Consider the following 19,679-nt stretch of genomic DNA (forward strand, 5'->3'; position numbering starts at 1 on the left):
GGTAGATTTGCTCACCACTGCCCCACTCTAAAAGGACTACACTACCAATTTCACTCAGTGCACTGTAATTGCTGTCGTCTTTGCAGGGGAAGAACTGGGCACGTTGACATCTTTTTTTTTTTTTCTGGCTGACCACACTGTACCCATGCTTTTCTGTGCAGCGCTGACTTTATTGCATATCTCAGAGCATGTATGGGCAGTTGTAACTTCTGAATCCTTTTCAGCCTTGACTTTGCAGCTGATTCCTATATTTACTTTTTGGGATTCAGCTGTAAATATCTCAACTTTCCTTGAACCCTGCACCACCCCTAAACAATCTGTAGTCTTGAGACTTACTGAAAATGATCATCCATGGTGCTTTGTCTTGCTAAGGTCACTATCTCACGCTATGCTGTTAGGGCCCTGTACAACTAAAATAACACAAATACACTTCTATGCTGTTACACAAAAAAAAAAAAAAACATCCAGCCTTATTGTGATTATGGTTTTCAACTACTAGCAACACTCATAATCTCAGTGAAGGTTCTCAGCTTTGAAGTTGCCTTGCAACATTTGTTTTCATTCTTGTACTGATAAAGCACCAGCAATTTGGTGATGTACACGTTCTTGTTTATTCTTTGCTGGCCTTCAGTAACAAACACAAGCCTGATATGATGAAAGGCAAACATTTTCTCCGGGGCTAAAACTACAGTTTCACATGCCACGTTTAATAGTACAGGTTACAAATAACAAACCATACGATATAGAGGTGTGACATTGGAGGCTATTTAACAAAACGTTGTGTAAAGTGAAGAACAATTTTCTTTTCTATCTCGTAGGAGCAAATGTTCCCAAACCACAAATATTTTCATCATTTTAGATTTTCTAGAACAAATTAACCAACTGCATTGTGAAACCTGCATAATCCAATTTTAAAGTAACGGGTAATCAGAGCCTGGTTAGCATCTGACTACCTGGAATGAGAGCAGAAAATCGGCCAGCAGATTTGTGCGGATTAGGACTGCTTTGTTGAGTGAGCTGTGTTTATGTTTTTGTTCTAGTATGTGCATTCATTCTGAATTTGGGGAATATAAATTATTTTTGTTGTAAAGGATCAATTTAATGAAACAATAAAAAAAAAAAAGAATCCTGAGGTGTTCTCACTGTATCTAGCTGTCTACACACTACTGACTGCACAGTATGGACTGACAGGTATGCATCACAGCAGAATAAGTCAAAATGGCACTTTTGTAAAGGCCATGAATTGGTGGTGACTCTTATGGACACACACAGCTAACTAAATAAACGTCTTCAGTGAAAGTGGTTAGTTTTCAATTAGGCTAAGCTGGTTGCATCATGTTTAGTCTGGTCTGTACAATTTACTTCATAGTTTTTTTGTTCTGAATGCTGCAGTAGGTCGTATTTGGACTTTTTTTTAATTATTAACAATCAAAATTATACAACTAACAAAAGGAGTGTAATGTTCCAGTCAACAAAGCAACAGATGAATAGGCTAAACCAAAGAAAACATTACAGTTGAACTAACTACTTGTACATTTCTAAAACAATAAAAGTTGGGATCAACAGTACAGAGTAACAGGGATTGTGGAAGAGAGGTGAAAAAGAGAGTGCAGGCAGGGTGGAATGAGTGGAAAAGAGTGTCAGGAGTAATTTGTGACAGATGAGTATCAGCAAGAGTGAAAGGGAGGGTCTACAGGATGGTAGTGAGACCAGTTATGTTATATGGGTTGGAGACAGTGGCACTGACCAGAAAGCAAGAGACAGAGCTGGAGATGGCAGAGTTAAAGATGCTAAGATTTGCATTGGGTGTGATAAGGATGGATAGGATTAGAAATGAGTACATTAGAGGGGCAGCTCAAGGTGAATGGTTGGGAGACAAAGTCAGAGATATGTGAGATTGCGCTGGTTTGGACATGTGCAGAGGAGAGATGCTGGGTATATTGGGAGAAGGATGTTAAGCTGCCAGGCAAGAGAGAAAGAGGAAGGCCTAAGAGAAGATTTATGGATGTGGTGAGAGAGGACATGAAGGTGATGGGTGTAACAGAGAAGAAGACGACAGTATTTGCTTTCAAATGGTGCTGAACTTCATGCGTAGAATATAATTAACAAAAGACAACCATTACTTATTTTTCATTATTTCCCTTTAGAATTGTATAGGTTTGCTTTTATTTTTACCATTTCCTTTTTAATTCATCACAACACATGAAGACAGGGATTTCAATCTGTTTTTGCGTTATTAAATGCCAACATTTGTTATGCTACTTTTACACTAAAAGTGTCATATATTCATTTCATATATAATCATCAAAACCTGTTTAATTAAGGGCTGGGTGGAGCTGATACAGCGCATGGCAATATCACACACAATACACAAATTAGCCCTGTAAAGGTCCATTGCTAATTTAGACCTTCCAATCACCCCAATATGCACAAGCCTAAGCAGTGAAAAGAAAACAAGAATGTGCAAAGTATATACAGTATAGATAATCTAACCTGTGTGGGATTCACACCCATATATCAGTAGTACCAATTACTTTGCCATACATATTTAACAGTTTGACTAAATATACTGAATATGGACTATTATTATTATGCATAATAATGAAAAGTTCATAATTTCTAAAACTGGACTAAACTTTTTTGTTGTTAATTATGGCTGCCCTAAGCAATTAAGAGTTTCTTCTTAACATTTGTTTTACTCCGGTTAGTAAACAGTCTTAATACCACAAGTCAGTAATGCAATTGTATAACTAAAAGTCTTCATACAAAAGCTGTTTTGATTTCAAAGCTGCAAACAATGAAGAGTAACGCTGAACATCTTACACAAATGGATTTAAATTAGACTACTACTTTTAATCCGATACCCAACTGCACTTCTACTCTTGTGCTTTTATTAAGACTAATAACTTTTTTCTATTTTTCTAACTTTCTACACATCACATTGAACTTTAAAGCAATTGATGTAATGCTTTCTTGGACTCTTCTGTTTTCTTAAATCAAACTGCTGATAAAATGCATATGTTCCAACTTTCAGCAATAATTAAACAATAGTTAATAACATTTGAAGGCTGCTAAATACAATGATATTTTTATGATTTAATTCTGGTGATACAGAAATTGAACTCAGACAATCAGTCAGTAAAGCCGTTTCACCATTGGTAACAGCCAAGTGTACTGAATTTCGTACAAGATCAAGCACAGATATTGGCATGCACTACCTTTGCAGTTCCATCAAGGGGTGCATACTGTCTTCTGCTGCACAGTCAGTACAATATGGATTGTATAACAAAGAGTGACAAACTGCTTCTGTAGTTAAAAGATGCTGCTGCTGCTGCTGCTGCTGCTGCATATACAAACAATTCAAAAACATTTATACTTTGATATGAAACTAAGGTGGTGCTAGACTTTTAGTCACTTCACACTTCTGGGTGAGCTGTGAGAGTGGCCTCATTTTGCTCATTTAATCATATAATAATAATAATAATCCTTAATGTAAAATGACAAAATGTCCAAAATCCATCCATGGCTGGCGTAACATTTTAAACAGTGTTGACATCTGTCAGCTCTTGGGTGTAACACATCGTTCATGTCGTTTAGCATCCCCAAGAATATCTTTAAAAAGTAGTTAGTTACTATGAGTGAATACCCATGGGAATTAATAAAACCTGAAATGATTTTTTCTTCTTTGGATGATGAGCATTCACAACCTGGGAGGAGAGGTTAGGAGCACGCGCTGATACGGCACATTGCCGCACCCACCACATGACAAACCAACTCAGGACCCCAGGTTAGGACCCAAGTGCAGCCATGTGGTGGGTGACACCTCAGCACCACACAAGCACAAAGAAAGAGGAATGTAATGGCTAGCATATTCGGTGAGCAGAAAACTCTAAATGCACAACATGAGTGATTGAAACAGATGGTCTGCTGTTCTCATTGCCACTACTTACCACCTTGCCTACAATGTTCCCACTGATAAATCTGTTGTTATAGGCAATAGTTATGAACCATTACATTGCATTTGTGTAGCTTGCACTGCTAAGCATTTTGCTGTGGAATGACTTTCTGAAAGGAGATTTACACGGTGTTGTCAAAAGGGAAAAATAATTCTACAGGCCATTCCAACAGTTAATGACTGCACTCCAAATATATATTTGACAGATTGTTTGGAAAACATTAAATCAATCAATAACTTGTTAGTATTTCGTCTATGGTTGCCAGGATTACATCTCCACAAGGTTTTTGAGCCTGTCTAACATCAAAGACAGTTCAGTGTTTTTGGTAAAGAAATCTTTACTGTTTAGTATTTGCATTCTCTTCCATTCACTAACACAATGTCTTATTTTGTTTCTAATTGGATGAATAGTAATTTTCTCAAGCTAAATAAAGAGAAAACTGAAATTTTAGTAACTGTCAATAATGGATTCAATGAGGTTATCAGAAATAAACTTGATGCACTAGGATTAAAAGTTAAGACGGAAGTAAAAAACTTAGGGGTAACTGTTGACTGTAATCTGAATTTTAAATCGCATATTCATCAGACCACTAGGACAGCATTTTTTCACTTAAGAAACATAGCAAAAGTTAGACCTCTTATATCATTGAAAGATGCTGAGAAATTAATTCACGCTTTTGTTTTCAGTCCACTAGATTACTGTAATGCACTCCTCTCAGGACTACCCAAAAAAGACATAAATCACTTGCAACGAGTGCAGAATGCAGCTGCTAGAATCCTAACTGGGAAAAGAAAATCCAAACACATTTCTCCAGTTTTAATGTCACTACACTGGTTACCTGTGTCATTCAGGATTGACTTTAAAATTCTGCTTATGGTTTATAAAGCCTTAAATAATCTCGCCCCATCTTATATATCGGAATGTCTGACACCTTATATTCCAAATCGTAACCTTAGATCTTCAAATGAGTGTCTCCTTAGAATTCCAAGAACAATACTTAAAAGAAGTGGTGAGGCGGCCTTCTGCTGCAATACACCTAAAATCTGGAATAGCCTGCCAATAGGAATTCACAAGGCTGATACAGTAGAGCAGTTTAAAACACTGCTGAAAACATATTACTTTAACATGGCTTTCTGATAACCTCACCTTCATTTAATCCTGATACTCTGTATGTTCAATTCATCATAATAACTATTCATGGTGGCTCTAAAATCTGTACTAACCCCTACTCTCTCTTCTGTTTCTTTTCCTGGTTTTCTGTGGTGGTGGCCTGCGCTACCTCCACCTACTCAAAGCACCGTGATGCTCCAACATTGATGGACTAAAAGCCAGAAGTCTGCATGACTGTCATCATCAAGTCCGTCCATGAGAACCCTAAATACAAAGAGGACTGTTTCATTTATGTGAGGTAGAATGCCCAGAGGGGACTTGGCGGTCCAGAGGCCTGGAATCACTGCAGATTTTATTTTTTCTCTCCAGCCATCTGGAGTTTTTTTTTTCTGTCCTTCTTGGCCATCGGACCTTACTCTTATTCTATGTTAATTAATGTTCTTCTAATTCTTACTTTGTCTTTTATTTCTCTCTTCTTCATCATGTAAAGCACTTTGAGCTACATTATATGTATGAAAATGTGTTCTGTAAATAAATGTTGTTTTACTAATTGGGCTATTTGCTAGTAATGTTTATTATATAAAAATACAAACACACCACATAATCAGGGATTGCACATAAAAGTGGAGCACAGAAACATGTTTTATTTTTAAACCCAGACATATTGATGGCTTTTAAAAATTACTGTAAATTATTTTGAACTGATTTAGCCTACCATTCTGCAAGGCACACAGTGTGGTGCTAAACACACATTGAATTGCTGCTTGACCCAAAGTGTGTAATTTTACACAGCACAGTTCTGCATTAATTCAATTCATACTGTAGCTGTGCCCTCAACACCATCTGCTAATCTGCTTTGGAAGTACAGAATACTTTTCAGATGAATTTCCAGTATTAATCTTTCCCTGTTTTCATTTTATTACTGAAAATCACTGTTACACACATTTTCATGCAACTCAGATTCATCACGTTGAGTAGATTCAAATAATGTAAACAATTATGAAATATGTGAACTTTACAATAACACACTATGATCAATAACATGATCATTGTAGTCTCAACAGATATCAGACATAATCCCTGCATCAAATCAGATATTATTTTTCAAATAGAATTTATACTAAACATTTCTCTCTACAAATATCTAAAATAATAAGAGTATACAGTACAACTCTTACATTTGTAATTTTAAAACAGAATTTACTTACTTTATGCTAATCAAATATCAAGTTTCTCATAGCCTACTTTTAGTTTTAAGTGAAAAAGGTGACTTTGTGATTCCTCCTTAATGTGTATATTTGCTCATAAATTTAATTATATGAGCATTATTTTTATATGTCTATTGCAGCAAGGCAGCATGATAAACTTAAAATATGATGTAGGAATCGGGTTCAGTCAGGTGCAAACACCTCTCTGATGCAGCAGTCAAACATTTCATTTCAAAACCTGTGCATCGTTGTGATAAACCCCACACCAGATCTAATTATGCAATTTTCATTACGCTATAACTTATTAAGTTTATTACATAGAAAATCACCCAAAAAATTCCGGACCATCGAGAAGTGTACAAACTGACGACATGAAGAATCATCTTTGTGCTGAACTGGAATCGTCCCGCATAAATCAAAGTCATCCAGACGATCTGGATCTGCATAATTAGATCTGGACCACCCTGTAGTGATAACCATCATGCTCTGCGTCAAGAGATATGTGTGATGTAATGCAAAGGTATCTTACTTATTCAGTACAATAACTGAAATTTACTACAGTAGAAATAATAACAATAAATACACTGCAGAAATCCAAGCAGCACGCAGTGTAAGCCAATTACAGGGCACACAAATTTACACACCCACACCATGGGGGCAATTATGTATCTCCAGTTAACCTAACACATACATCTTTTGGAATGTAGGAAGAAAACCCATGCAGACAACAACTCAATATAAGGAATCAAACCAAGGCTTTTTGACTGTGTTACAGCAGCACCAACCAATGCAGCAAATTTGGAGTCTTGGTGGATCAGGTCATAGTTAAATACCATGAAAAGTAAATTGCATTTCACACAACTTTGTTTTAGAAGCGTTTGACATAGCAGATGATTATTGTCAAGGTTTTTCCAGCACTGATGCAAGTATAGAGCATCTAAGTTCTGATAATTTCTCTGACACAATTATTCTATTTGCAGAGTTAAGGTTGCTTCTCTTGCTCATTAATGGATACATGTGATCAAACAACCTTCTTATCTTCAAGATAAGAGTCACCAATCTGTTTCCTACAATGTCAGATGGTTGTTTCACATATTTTGCTTAGAATGGTACCACCAGACAGTTGCCAGTTAGTGGTTTGTGTATTTGTATCTTCAGGGTTAGTATTAATTTATGTGAAACCACTTTTCTTTGGCTATGAAAGCTTCTTTCACTCTGTTAATAATGACATGTCCTTAATTGAGAGAATGACAGAAAGTTCGGATTCTAGCCAGGTTGTCCCATCAACAAAATGAAAACAAAAACACAGTGTTTTAGCTAGATGCCACAATCAAAACAGCGTTTATTAAACACAAAGAAAACAGTCTTGAAAGGTGAGATTTAGTAATTTTTTGGCATGTGTCTTGTTCAGGAGAGAGTGCTGTCCTTTGATTAGCTTGTTATTGCAATAGACACGCTCTCTCTGGGGAAGCCTGGGTTTTATAGCACTCCAACCAGAATGGGCAGAGTTAAGTGCCCTCAGAGGACCTCTTCTTGGAGGTGGAGTGGGAAAGGGAGATAACATGGTTATTGACAACACCCTTTCTCATCCTGGTTTGGTATGACATAAAGTTCTGATGAAGAGTTGCTCAGATACCCTAAATTAGGTATCTGAGCAAATGGGAATGGGTCTGTCTTGCTTTTACAAAAACACTTGCCACTTGGTCATAAATGATAAATGCAGTGCCAGTGGCAGGAAGCACATGGAGAGCATCACTGACAGCAGGCAACAACTTAAAGCACCAGAGAGAGCTACAGCTGGAGTCAAGACATAAACATGACAATTTCCCCCGTTTAGTTTTGGAAATACTAAATACACCACAGGATTTACCAATCTCTGTAAACAACTTTAAAATTTTAAAGTTACTTGCAGAATAATGGGATCACCATTGTTATTCATCAGTATTCACACAAGTCATGAAGCTATCTGTTGCACAATTTATCCAACTAAAATTTAAGTCTGTTGTACAGGTTTAGAAAACAATAAATAATAATCATTCTTTACATTTATATAGTGCTTTTCTCACTACTCAAAGCGCTTTACATAGTAAGAGGGGAGGCACCTGGATGATGTGATCACAGCCATTTATGTGCCAATACACTCACCATGTTAGCTGTTCGGTGGTGAAGTGGTGATACAGAAACAGAAAGACAATTAAAGGGGGGATGACTTGGGGACCAGAATGACTAGACCATGAAGGGCAATTTAGTCTGGACATCAGGGAAACCCCCTGCTTTTTACAAAGGATGCCCAAGGGATCTTTTATGACCACAGAAAGTCAGGACCTCGATTTTACATCTTGCCTGATGGATGGCACCACTGGGCATTGGGATCCACATTCACACAACAGGCTAAGCCCACAGGGTTCTCTACACCAGGGCTCTCCAACTCTGGTCCCAGAGTGCTACTGTAACAGCAAGATTTCATTCTACCTCTTTTTAATTAGTGATCAGTTTTTTCTGCTAATTAACTCTTTTGACTTAATTTGAATTGACTTGCTATTTAAAATTCAGACCCCATAATCATTTATTTTACTCTTAATTAGGAGCCAAACAATAATGAGTTACAAAATAAGCCACCTCTTGACCAACCAATTTGTATCCATCATACAATATGTGAAAATAAAGATGAAGGTCTCAGTAATGTTAATCTACTCAGGCCCAAAAAGCATTTTGACAGCGTTCTTAGAATGAAGAAAATCAACTGTTTTGGAAATGCCTGCTGTGGCAGAATGATGGCACCAGCAAGCCATTGAATTAAATAAAGAATTATCTTCTTATTAAGAAAATGGTTGGAGTTTGAGGCTTCAACTTTGCTGGTCATCTGTTGGCTCACTTCACATCTCATTTATGTTTCAGTCCCGTTTAACAAAAAAATAAAGCAATTCAGAGGATTGAATCTTCAAGAACAAGCCAATTAAAATGAAGGAAACAGAAGTTGATTACCAACACAAAATTGGTCACTAATTAAGAAAAGGGTTCAAATGAAAATCTGCATCCACAGTAGTGCTCCAGGACTGGAGTTGGGAGACCCCTGCTCTACGTCATTTTGTTGTTTACGGTGAGTTTCCATCTGTCTCACAACACAAATGCTTCATTCACTTTCCAGACGAAGCTGCTGCTACAAGTAAAGGAACTTATCAGCCACCACCCTACCAATAATTAATACTATTCTGATGGTGCATTCATTCAGTATAAAAATTATAAAGACAGCTGTAGTTTTCTTCAACACAAGGCATATTCCAAACTTAATGCAGAATTCTGTTTATTATGCCACTGCACATGGCAAGTGCACAAGTAATGGAATGGGTAGTACTATTAAGCGCCTGGTAAGCTTAACTGCAAAAAACATACTAAGTGACCTATTCTTACAGTTCAAGCTGATTACTAATATTAATCTGGTAATATTCAAAGAATCTTTTATTTTAGATGAACGTTCTGAGGCCTTTGTTTTGGAGAAAGCCCTTTATAAATGTTATGACAATTTCAGGAAATATACAAGAATATGTGAGAAACACTAAATTATTCCTATCTTGACAGAAAACAAAAGCACCCTCAAGATCTACAGATTTTAAAGAACACCAAATGAGATCTGTACAATCTGTTCTATTTCTTAAAAAAGGGACAGTGTTGCCTGCATCTCTGGTGCAAACTGGTGGGTTGGATATATATGGGACACAACAGACATGGAATAATACATCAACTGTTACAATCCCCCTGGTTCTGCACATCTCTTGTGCCATCAAATAATAAAAGAACATCAATGTGGGTCCCATACAAGAAAATCCTGAAAATATTGTCACCTTTTGAGTTCTGTACTTCAGGTTTTTGGAAAGTATTCAAAATGGAAGAAAATCTTAAGAATGACATTTTGCTTATTTTCCCTCAGCAGTCCAAACACTTTGGCTTTTAATAAATAAAAGGTATGTAAACAGAGTATTCCTGTCCTTTTTTAGACCATGATTATTCTTTTTTTATTAATTTGTGAATTTAATGAAAGTTTAATATTATTATTTAAAGTGTTATGTACAGTACAGGCCAAAAGTTTGGACACACCTCCTCATTCAATGTGTTTTCTTTATTTTCATGACCATTTACATTGGTAGATTCTCACTGAAGGCATTAGAACTATGAATGAACACATGTGGAGTTATGTACTTAACAAAAAAAGGTGAAATAACTGAAAACATGTTTTATATTCTAGTTTCTTCAAAATAGCCACCCTTTGCTCTGATTACTGCTTTGCACACTCTTGGCATTCTCTTGATGAGCTTCAACAGGTAGTCACCTGAAATGGAAACTAGAATATAAAACATGTTTTCAGTTATTTCACCTTTTTTTGTTAAGTACATAACTCCACATGTGTTCATTCATAGTTTTGATGCCTTCAGTGAGAATCTACCAATGTAAATGGTCATGAAAATAAAGAAAACACATTGAATGAGGAGGTGTGTCCAAACTTTTGGCCTGTACTGTACATACTAATAAACAGTATTTCCTCCTGCCATATCCCATATCTCAAAATCTAGCCTAAACACAAATGTTTCTGGTGGGTTGACATCATATTAAAAAAAAAAAAGTTTTATATTTATATGTTTTTCATGTAACAACGGTATAAATAACAATTTTGTGCACCTTTGTTGTGCTGCGTTAAATAAATAAAATTAGAAAATTACTTAAAATCAATATCTTGTCATCAATTTTTAAAGGGCTATAATGAAAAGAAAATGATTGATTTCAGAGCACAGGATATGTGAAAAAGAATCTTGGGTTTATGCTTGGAAATACTTTATTAGGTGTATTTAAATATCTGTATTCGTTCAGCAAATATGTGACATCATGCAAAGGCTGCTGAAACTTAAAAATGGAGATATACTGTTGTGTTTTGAAAGGGAATTGCGGGAAACAGGGTAGGGAAAATATACTGTATATATTTTTGAACATTTATCAACCATAGATGAATATGTCAAATTTCAATTTTTTTAAACTTCATGTAGCCCACCACCTAGGTGGACCTCCATGGAAAGACCCATACACTAAACGTGTGCACATAACCCGTCATTTTAAAGGAAAAGCCTCTTCCATAATAACCAACCACACACTCCTTGTTCATTTGCCAACTATTTTTTCATTATGTGTACATCAGCTACTGTATATATTTACAGAAAACGTTCAGGTGAGCTTTAATCCAAGTAAAACAGCCAATTATATTACGTAAATTTAAGACGTGCAGAGTTTCACCGCCCAACATTCTTTTAATAATTTTATAACTGGTAAAATTAGACTGGATGGCTATTTTTCTGATTTTCATTGTTATTTTTATTTAAATTTGAAGTATACGTACCTACTTAAATTCTGTGTACATGCGATTTGCATGATGTATTTATTGTATTTGTCATTCATTTGTTTTCCTGTAATAAGAAATGGAGCAATGAAGACAATATACCACTATATAAAGGTGAAAGCATAAGTTCGTATTTTATCAAACGATAGAGTTTTTTCAGTTTGTACAAAGTGTCCCAAATTCACTGTTAACGGAAGGCACTCACGACACTTTTTGGCACGGTAACGTACACGCCAACAGTTGACAGGCGCACGCGCACTTTTCACATTGTGTCTTTGTGACGTAACGGACACCAGTATTTTCTGCGAGGTCCCTATTCCTATTTTCGCACACATCACAGTTCTCGTTGTCTAGCATCATAACACAGTCACAGTCCTTGCCTCGCTCGCGTAACGTCTATGTACGTCGCCGACGAGGGTTTCTTCTGCGCTGAGCTGCTATTTTGTTTAGTGCTCCTCCTCCTACACAAAAATCTCCTTGTATTGTCTAGCTATTATTTCCTCCTGAACTCTGCTGGGAAGAGCGTCAGCAATGCTGCTGTTTTCCTATATTTCGCAGTTGGAGCAGATCCAATCCGGAGTATCACACTCGAGCTGCTGCACGCTCGCTTCCAATTGCTGCTTCAACCCGGAGGCCAGACACAGCAACTCAGCTGCTGAGGGGTGATGCGTTCACTTACTGTACGCGTCTCTCTCTGGTGCTTCTCCCGCCACTTGTCAGTCGCCATCCACGCCCCTTCGCCCCGCCCCCTTCACTGGCTCGCACACAAACAGCAGCAGAGAGAGTAAATAGAGAAAGCCCCAAGATGGCGGAGTCAGTGAGCTTCATCCACTTCCCAGCTGCCGACAAAAGCCAGTTGCAAAAACCGAAGGACTCCAAAGGAAGTACACCAGATGGCAAGTCGCGGTCTTCCCGAGATCATCATCCTCCGCCACCAAAGAAAGTCAGAAGCGATGAGAAGAGCTTTAAGCCCAGAAAACTCAACGGGGATGGAGGGCGTGATGGAGGAGGCGGAGGCGCAGAGCAGAAGCTTCTGTCGAAACAGAGTTATGGCAGCGCAACAACCTGGAGCTTTGGCGGGATGAAGACGAGTGGTTCTCCGGCACCAACAGCTGCCGGATTGATGCCCCGAGTGCTCCCTGTTAGTGCCTGCACGTTGGAGGCCGCCGGTAGCAAGGTGAAGAAGCCCCGAGAGAAGCGGGATAAGGATCGGGAAAAGAAGAAACACAAGCCTGTTCCGGATAATGTTAGCCTAACAGAGATCAAGAAAGAAAACGGCGAGTTGAAGTTGCAACAGAAAGGTGGGTTGAGTTGTGTCCGGCGCTCAGAACTTTCTGAGTACCGATAAAAGCCGTGGGTACAATCTGGGCACAGGTCTGGGAGTGGACTGGCAGGCAGTCCACCTTGGGCCGGGGGCAGCGGTCGGCCTTAAGAAAATGGATTTGTCATTTTAAGGGTAAGTACTTTATTCACTTTCAAAATGAAACAAAATCATTTAGTTTTTTTTTTGCTCCTTCTATAAGGGTCGTGGAGTTAGGTTTTGAGGTCATTGTACCGTATTTTTATTTTGAACTTTTGTCCGGACCCGCATGCTACTTTTCCCCTGCAGATTAACGTGCCCCTCAGTTGCGGGCGTCAAGGTTTGACAGACGAGTTGTGTTTACCTGTTTTCATAAGTGTGCATCGCGGGTTTGGCTATTGCGTGCATATGGCTCAGATAAAGCACTGGACGAGAACCTTGAAACTGTTGGGTCAGATCCGGTCCGCTCCGCCTTTTTTTTTTTCCCCTTGGCGGTGGGGGGTCACGTGCTTAATTCAACGCCACGCCCCCGCCCCCAACATCCCGTTTCAAGGAGTTTTTTCTGACCACAAGACCAGACTGGCTTGGGTGTGCAGCACCTGTCTTATGTTTGGTAGAGAACACAAACGTGCCTCACCTACGGAGGTAGACGGTGACGACATAATCTGATACCCGTGTGTTTTGTATAAACACGCCGCCTAGCTACTCTGGTCGTTAAACGGAGGCGAAAGCTAGAGCCCCTGGTTGGCACAAGGGAAGCGTTTACGCCTGTGTCCATTTTAGGAACTTGTATATCCATTACCGGCTCCTGAGGGCATAGTGTAATGAAGGCAAGCTGAAGACCGTCCATTATTGCTTTGGCGCGTTTTTTAATCCCTGTTTTTAAAACGGTTCACTAAAGGCTGAGGTTGGCAACAGTGTTTTGAGGTGAACCAATAATACTTGAATCGAAAAGCTGAATTTTCAGTTTTCATCTCCACATCTTTTTAGGCGAAGGAATATAAGTTAAAATGCCTTTATGATAACGTGGTAGAGTTAAACTAAAGGTGCTATATTTAGGTCATTTGTATTTGATGTACCAGTGTGCTATTCATCTGAAACTATGGAGCAGTGAAGCCAGTGGAATAATCAGGTTTTTAATGGCTATTTTCAAGTTGAAGTTATTTCTTCACTATTATGGTAGATTTTAATTTCTAAAATGAAATTGCATTTTAAAGTGAAGCATATTTTATCTTTTTATTATTTAAAAAAAAAAAAAAATTGGGAGGGAGACTAGGAGTAGCCCCCAGTTTAAAACAAAAAACTCTAGCCCACTGTTTCCTTTTATAATGAAGGTTAAGGGTACTGGAGGCCCAATATAAAGACAAGCGTTAAAATGCAATATGTCAATTTTTCAAGCCAGACGTTTAATTCAGTGTTGATCTGCTTCGTGAGATTGCATACATTTCGCAAAACTGTGTATTCATATCTTTTTTTTAAGATAGAAAAAAGCATAAACCACAAATACAGTATTGTTGTGACATTCAACCATTTTAGATGGCGTCTGTGCACTTTACTTTGCCCACTTCTTCCACTACATCTTTCAGGGTCTGGTGTGTAGACTAGGGTTGCATGGTTTTTCGGGTACCCTTTGGGAGATCTTAAAATGGAATAGTACAGGCATTTCAGGATTTTTCAGTACCAGAAATAAACACAGACCTCCCTCTCAATCCACTTCTCCCTTTCCCTCATTATTTGCCATTACAGTTGTGAAGAAAACGTACGTTTCATAAACTACATGTTTCAGTGCTATCAAAACTTAACTTGGAACCCAAAAATAACTTATTCCTTTGACGCTGTTGGTAGTGACAAATATCACTTTGACATGATCTGGACAAATACTGCTAACTTCACTGCTATCTAAAGAAAAGTGGTGCACCATGGAGGCTAGTAATTAGTTAGTTTCAGTACCAGTACAAAGGTCCAAAAGCTGTTATCAATACCAATGTAAAACCTTAGTACTAGTGTGTACTTGCCTTGGGAAATCATTTGCCAAGTGCCACTGTTTACACTGTTTGTTGATGCCTAGGTGTGAATTGCTGTCAGTGTTCTGAAGACAAGTAGGCCAGTAGTAACTGAAAGTCACTCTTACTTATATTTACTTACATTTCTTATATACAGAAGCTTATTTTATTATTTTGTAAAGATATTCCCTCCTGCCACGGGTTGATAATGTATGCGTGTGCTTCAGTGAGAAAGAATGTTATGATATTTCAGAAGGTACAAGAGACAGAGAGATGCATTAGCCACTTTACACTGAGTGCTGATGAGGTGGCCCTAAAAAGAATTTGCCACTTGCACCACATGGTTGTGTCTAACGTGGGCGTTTGATCCCTGGGAATTAGTTCTTTTGTAATTGCGATGTGTTACATAACCCACATCTATGTAGATATATAAAAAAGCGATACCCCTCCCGTATTGATACGGCGGTAAGAAATCTTATAGGAGAAATAACTTCGCTTTAGCAGATGAAGGAAGCCTATGGCAAGAACCCAGTTTGGGAGTGAAGGCCCGATGTGTAGAGTTTGACATTTTTGCCATGAAGTAGAAGGATTTTCAGGATCGGATGACGTTATCTTTCATCCATTCGTCGGCTTCAAAGGTGTGCCGGGCAGTGTTCCAAGACTTTATGCCCCCACTTATGTGAATCGTGGCATTCCAAACAAGGCAAAAGAGGATACAGTTTCATGCTGACTTTGATATACAAAAATAGTATACACTGGTCCTCAGCATGACTGCCCGGTTCCCAGTTGTCTGTCTGTCTTGTCTTATATTGCTGGCCTAGCAGTTCGCCCCTGTACTAAATCTGGCTCTGTGTCAACTGTGCATGTGAGTAGAAAAGGGTAGATTTATAAAATATACTTGCACAGTGGCATATTAAACTTATATACTTATTACAGCAGTGACATGTTCTCCCAGCTTTTTCACCCTTTTGCCTACTCATGCATTCCAACCAGCTCCTCCTTATTTCTTTGAAATTTTATAATTTATCAATAAAACTCCAGACCTGCTCTCCATCATGGGCCAAACCAGTCAGGAATTTAGTTTGAGGCTTAAAATAGATATTAACTGTTCAGGTATTAGAAATGTGAACAACAAAAAGTCATAGACCCTCTACAATCAGCATCTAACAATCGCACGTGAACTGGAATTTGGTCCCTCTGAAAGCTACTGAGCTCTGACAAGCCTGTTTGGGTAATTTTTTTAACAGCATGCTATTGTCAAGTGCTGTTAAAAAACATTCATTTAATATAGCTTCCTAATGGATGTACTGTAGTTACATTCTGCTATTACAAAAGTATTCAATAAACAAGAATGTGTTAAATGACTCTTTGAAGTAACTGAAAAATGTAAAGTGCTCCACCTTTCTAACAGCTGACCATTTCCTTGTGTGCACAGAAGTGTTGTGCATCCTTTTTCTAAATTGTTGTTGTTGTTTTAATGTAGAAGTTTCTGTATTTTTTTTTTCCCCAAAAGTGGGTTTTGTAATAGGGACTGTATATATACACAGTAGAATCCCCAACCTTCCGTTGACCTAAATAAAAATGTCACATCAAATGTTAAAGCTTTAGTTTGAATTTGACCCTGAATCACTCATGTTTGTTGACCCATGGCAGCAGATCATTATGACTACAGCATAAAAATGCTTGATTTGTTGATGAGTTACAGGTCCAAACTTAACAATGTTCCTGAAATACACCCCTGCTTGCTTAATTACATCTGTTTATCTGGTTTCATAATCCTATTGACTATAGGCCCCAAAGTAATTGGTTTTGAATTATTAAAAGAAGAATGACTTTGAATTCTTGCTGATCTTAATTTAATTGCTGTTTGATTACTGACTTATGTTGATTTCTTTATGTATGTTTTTCCAGAGTTTATGGGATCTTCCTCCATGGATTCAGTTTTCCTCTCACAGTTTTGAGACAAACCATCAAGTGTTCAAATTTCTAGTGCCATTTTTCCAATAATATAGGAAGCAGAACCTGCTTTCATATGTTTTCCATTATAAGACTGTTTTATTGTGAAAAAGTCTTCATGAAAGGCACTTTAACCTCCCAAGTTTTTTTTCTTGTATATTGATGGACAAGTTAAAACTAGAATGTCCAATTCATTAGCTTTAATTGCAATGTCCACAATACTTAACTATTTAACCATTCCGCTCATTAGTTGTTTTTGTAACAGACACTCATCCTTAAATGCAGTGCACTATATGCTTGATGGCACCTGACTCCTAAAGAGAGGTCTGCAGAACTGCTGCAGTTTCTTGGCGTGGACCACAAGTCATTCCATTCATGAGCCGCACTCCTGTTGGAATGCCTTTATTCTACACCTCCCAAATCATTACTGCTGAAAGGGCTACATTTCAGCATACCTTGGCAAAGGCTGGGAGCTGCTTCAAAAACTACAGTCCTTCTAGGATTCATGGATGTGGTACTCCACACCCATATAGGGTATTTCTGCAGGTCTTTCAGAAGTAACTAACAAAGGCCAGGAGAACCTCTTGCAAGGTTACTTATATTCTTTGGCTCTGTTAGGGTGAAGTTTCATTTTGTAGGTGGTGCTGTACTGTTGTCCTCTGACAGCATGATGTTTTGTTGCATCTTCAAAACTGCCTACACCCTCTGTCATATTAACTCTGCATTTCACATCTCGTATCCAAAACCATATGTTGCCTGGTCTCTCCCAAAAGCTATCCAATATTTGACAATAGAGATGACTTCTCTTGTACTTTGGCTTGATGGATGTTTTTAGTAAGTGAAATCACTCAGACCCTGAAAAACATATACTTTTCTTTTGTCTTGCTACCTGTCATTGAAATTATTTTAAGGTAATTATGAAATACAAGTTAAAGTTTCCAGCCCCTTTTTCTCATCTTCTTACCAGCATATACAAACTGCCTATTGGTTATTTTATTGGTTACTAAACATAAACACATTCTAATAAATAATAACACTTATTTTTTAGTATATGCTTTACAAATGTCTGTCTTTCTCCAAGTGATTTGTCTGTTTACAGAAACACGTCCCGCAATTCGACACTCTTTTAAAACGCATTGTTATTCCCAGAGCTGCTGTAAGCTACTGGTTCAAAAGAAGAGTGGATTTAATAGCCTCTTATTCTCCTCTTTTAAAGTGGTCTGAACCTCTGCCCACAATGTCCTCTAGAACTTTACTTGTTTTACTGGCACCCGGGCCTTGTCTTCTGCAACTTCTCTCCTTACTGTATGATGTCATTAGTCCTAAGCCTAATTGCCGACCTGTCGGGCACTTGTTTTTCTCCAAAACATTTTGCTAAACTCCTGTCTAAATAACCACAGTTTCTTCACACAAGTTAATCTTTTCTAAATAATACTAAAAATAACAAACACACAAATTAAATATTGAGTCTTATTTAACACACTGAAAAAAAATCAAGTTTTTATTCTCATTATAAAGCCTCAGTGCTGAACAGGGCTTTTCCCTTGTGTGCTGAACCTGAACCACTTTTTTTTTTTTTTTAAACTTTTTCAGTTATTATGTATATATTTTCTTCAAGCGTTGTTTGTATTTGTGCTGGGATGCAAGTAAAAACATTTAAGTGATTGAATATTGAAAACCAGTTCCAAAAAATGTTTTTACCTAATCCCCACCCTCTTCTACACCTCTGTAAAATCCCAGTGTGCTTTATGAAAAAAACAAACTTTCAGCCTAGCCTCCTTGTCAAATTGCAGGTCAATGTTATAAATCAAATTTGCTAAGGGTGCAACAATGTCGATTACTGGTATGCGGTTTTGCTCTGGTACAGTGGTCACTGATACCATTAACTCACCGATGTGATTGTGTGCAAGTTAAGGAGCAAAAAGAAAAGGGGGAAAAAATGGAGAACACAAAATGTCTGTGGTGTGGAAGTTCTTTAAATTTAGCAATGAAAATGAAAGCCTAGCAGACTATAAATTGGTCTCTGCTAAAATATCAAAGGGGGTATGAAAACAAGTTAATACAACACAAGTAACCTATTTAAACATCTCAAAAGTAAACATATGAATGAGCATATATAGAATTTTTTTTTTTTTACCTGAAAATTTTGTCCTTCATAAGTGCAGCTACTGCGGAAACCCTCCCTCAGTGAAAGTGCGTGAGAAGCTTTTAAGTGCCGGGTCTGAGCTAAAATTAAATAAAGCCGTGGACATCGCAAGGTCGCACAAGATATTTACGAGATATAAGTTTAATGAGGATACACAGGGTATAAAGCCTCGATGCTAAAGATCTGGCGAAGTCATGCCTTCTCTGCTGGCCTAAAAAAATATCTGAATCACAAGCTGATGTTAATTATATTTTGTCCATGAATACTTATTAAATAATTCCATATAGTCTGTCCGCTTCCTTTCATAGCTTTTCCGATGGTTGTGCTGCTTCCAGACATGTATTTTCATATTAAAGCATTTAACTAATCACATTTCAGCCATCATTTGTTGTCAGGCAGAGAAGCCTTCACAATCCGTTGTGCAGGCCCCCTAACACAGAATAAATGTCGATTCAACTGTTGCTTCAACCAATCAGATTTTGAGTTGGTGTCAGTAGGGCCCTTTAGCAGGCGTATGGCAACGTCAACGTATTCAGACCCATTGATTGGATAGAAGCCGATATGAGGAACTCTATGAGGCCACTGAATGCAATGCAGGCGCTCCGAGCGCAAGATCC

At 37.9% G+C, this 19,679-nt stretch overlaps 1 protein-coding gene across 1 annotated transcript in view; it reads left to right on the forward strand.

Moving 5' to 3' along the window:
* Positions 1–12,201: 12,201 nt before the first annotated feature.
* Positions 12,202–19,679, forward strand: part of LOC120533920 (lysine-specific demethylase RSBN1L-like) — a 152,011-nt gene continuing 144,533 nt past the window's right edge. The window contains exon 1 of the mRNA XM_039761036.1: positions 12,202–12,958. Within this exon, the coding sequence (XP_039616970.1) occupies positions 12,463–12,958 (496 nt within the window). The 5' untranslated portion in view covers positions 12,202–12,462. The remainder of the gene's footprint in view (positions 12,959–19,679) is intronic.

The sequence above is a fragment of the Polypterus senegalus genome, chromosome 8 (genome assembly GCF_016835505.1).
Source record: "Polypterus senegalus isolate Bchr_013 chromosome 8, ASM1683550v1, whole genome shotgun sequence".
In the NCBI taxonomy this organism is placed as follows: Eukaryota; Metazoa; Chordata; class Cladistia; order Polypteriformes; family Polypteridae; genus Polypterus; species Polypterus senegalus.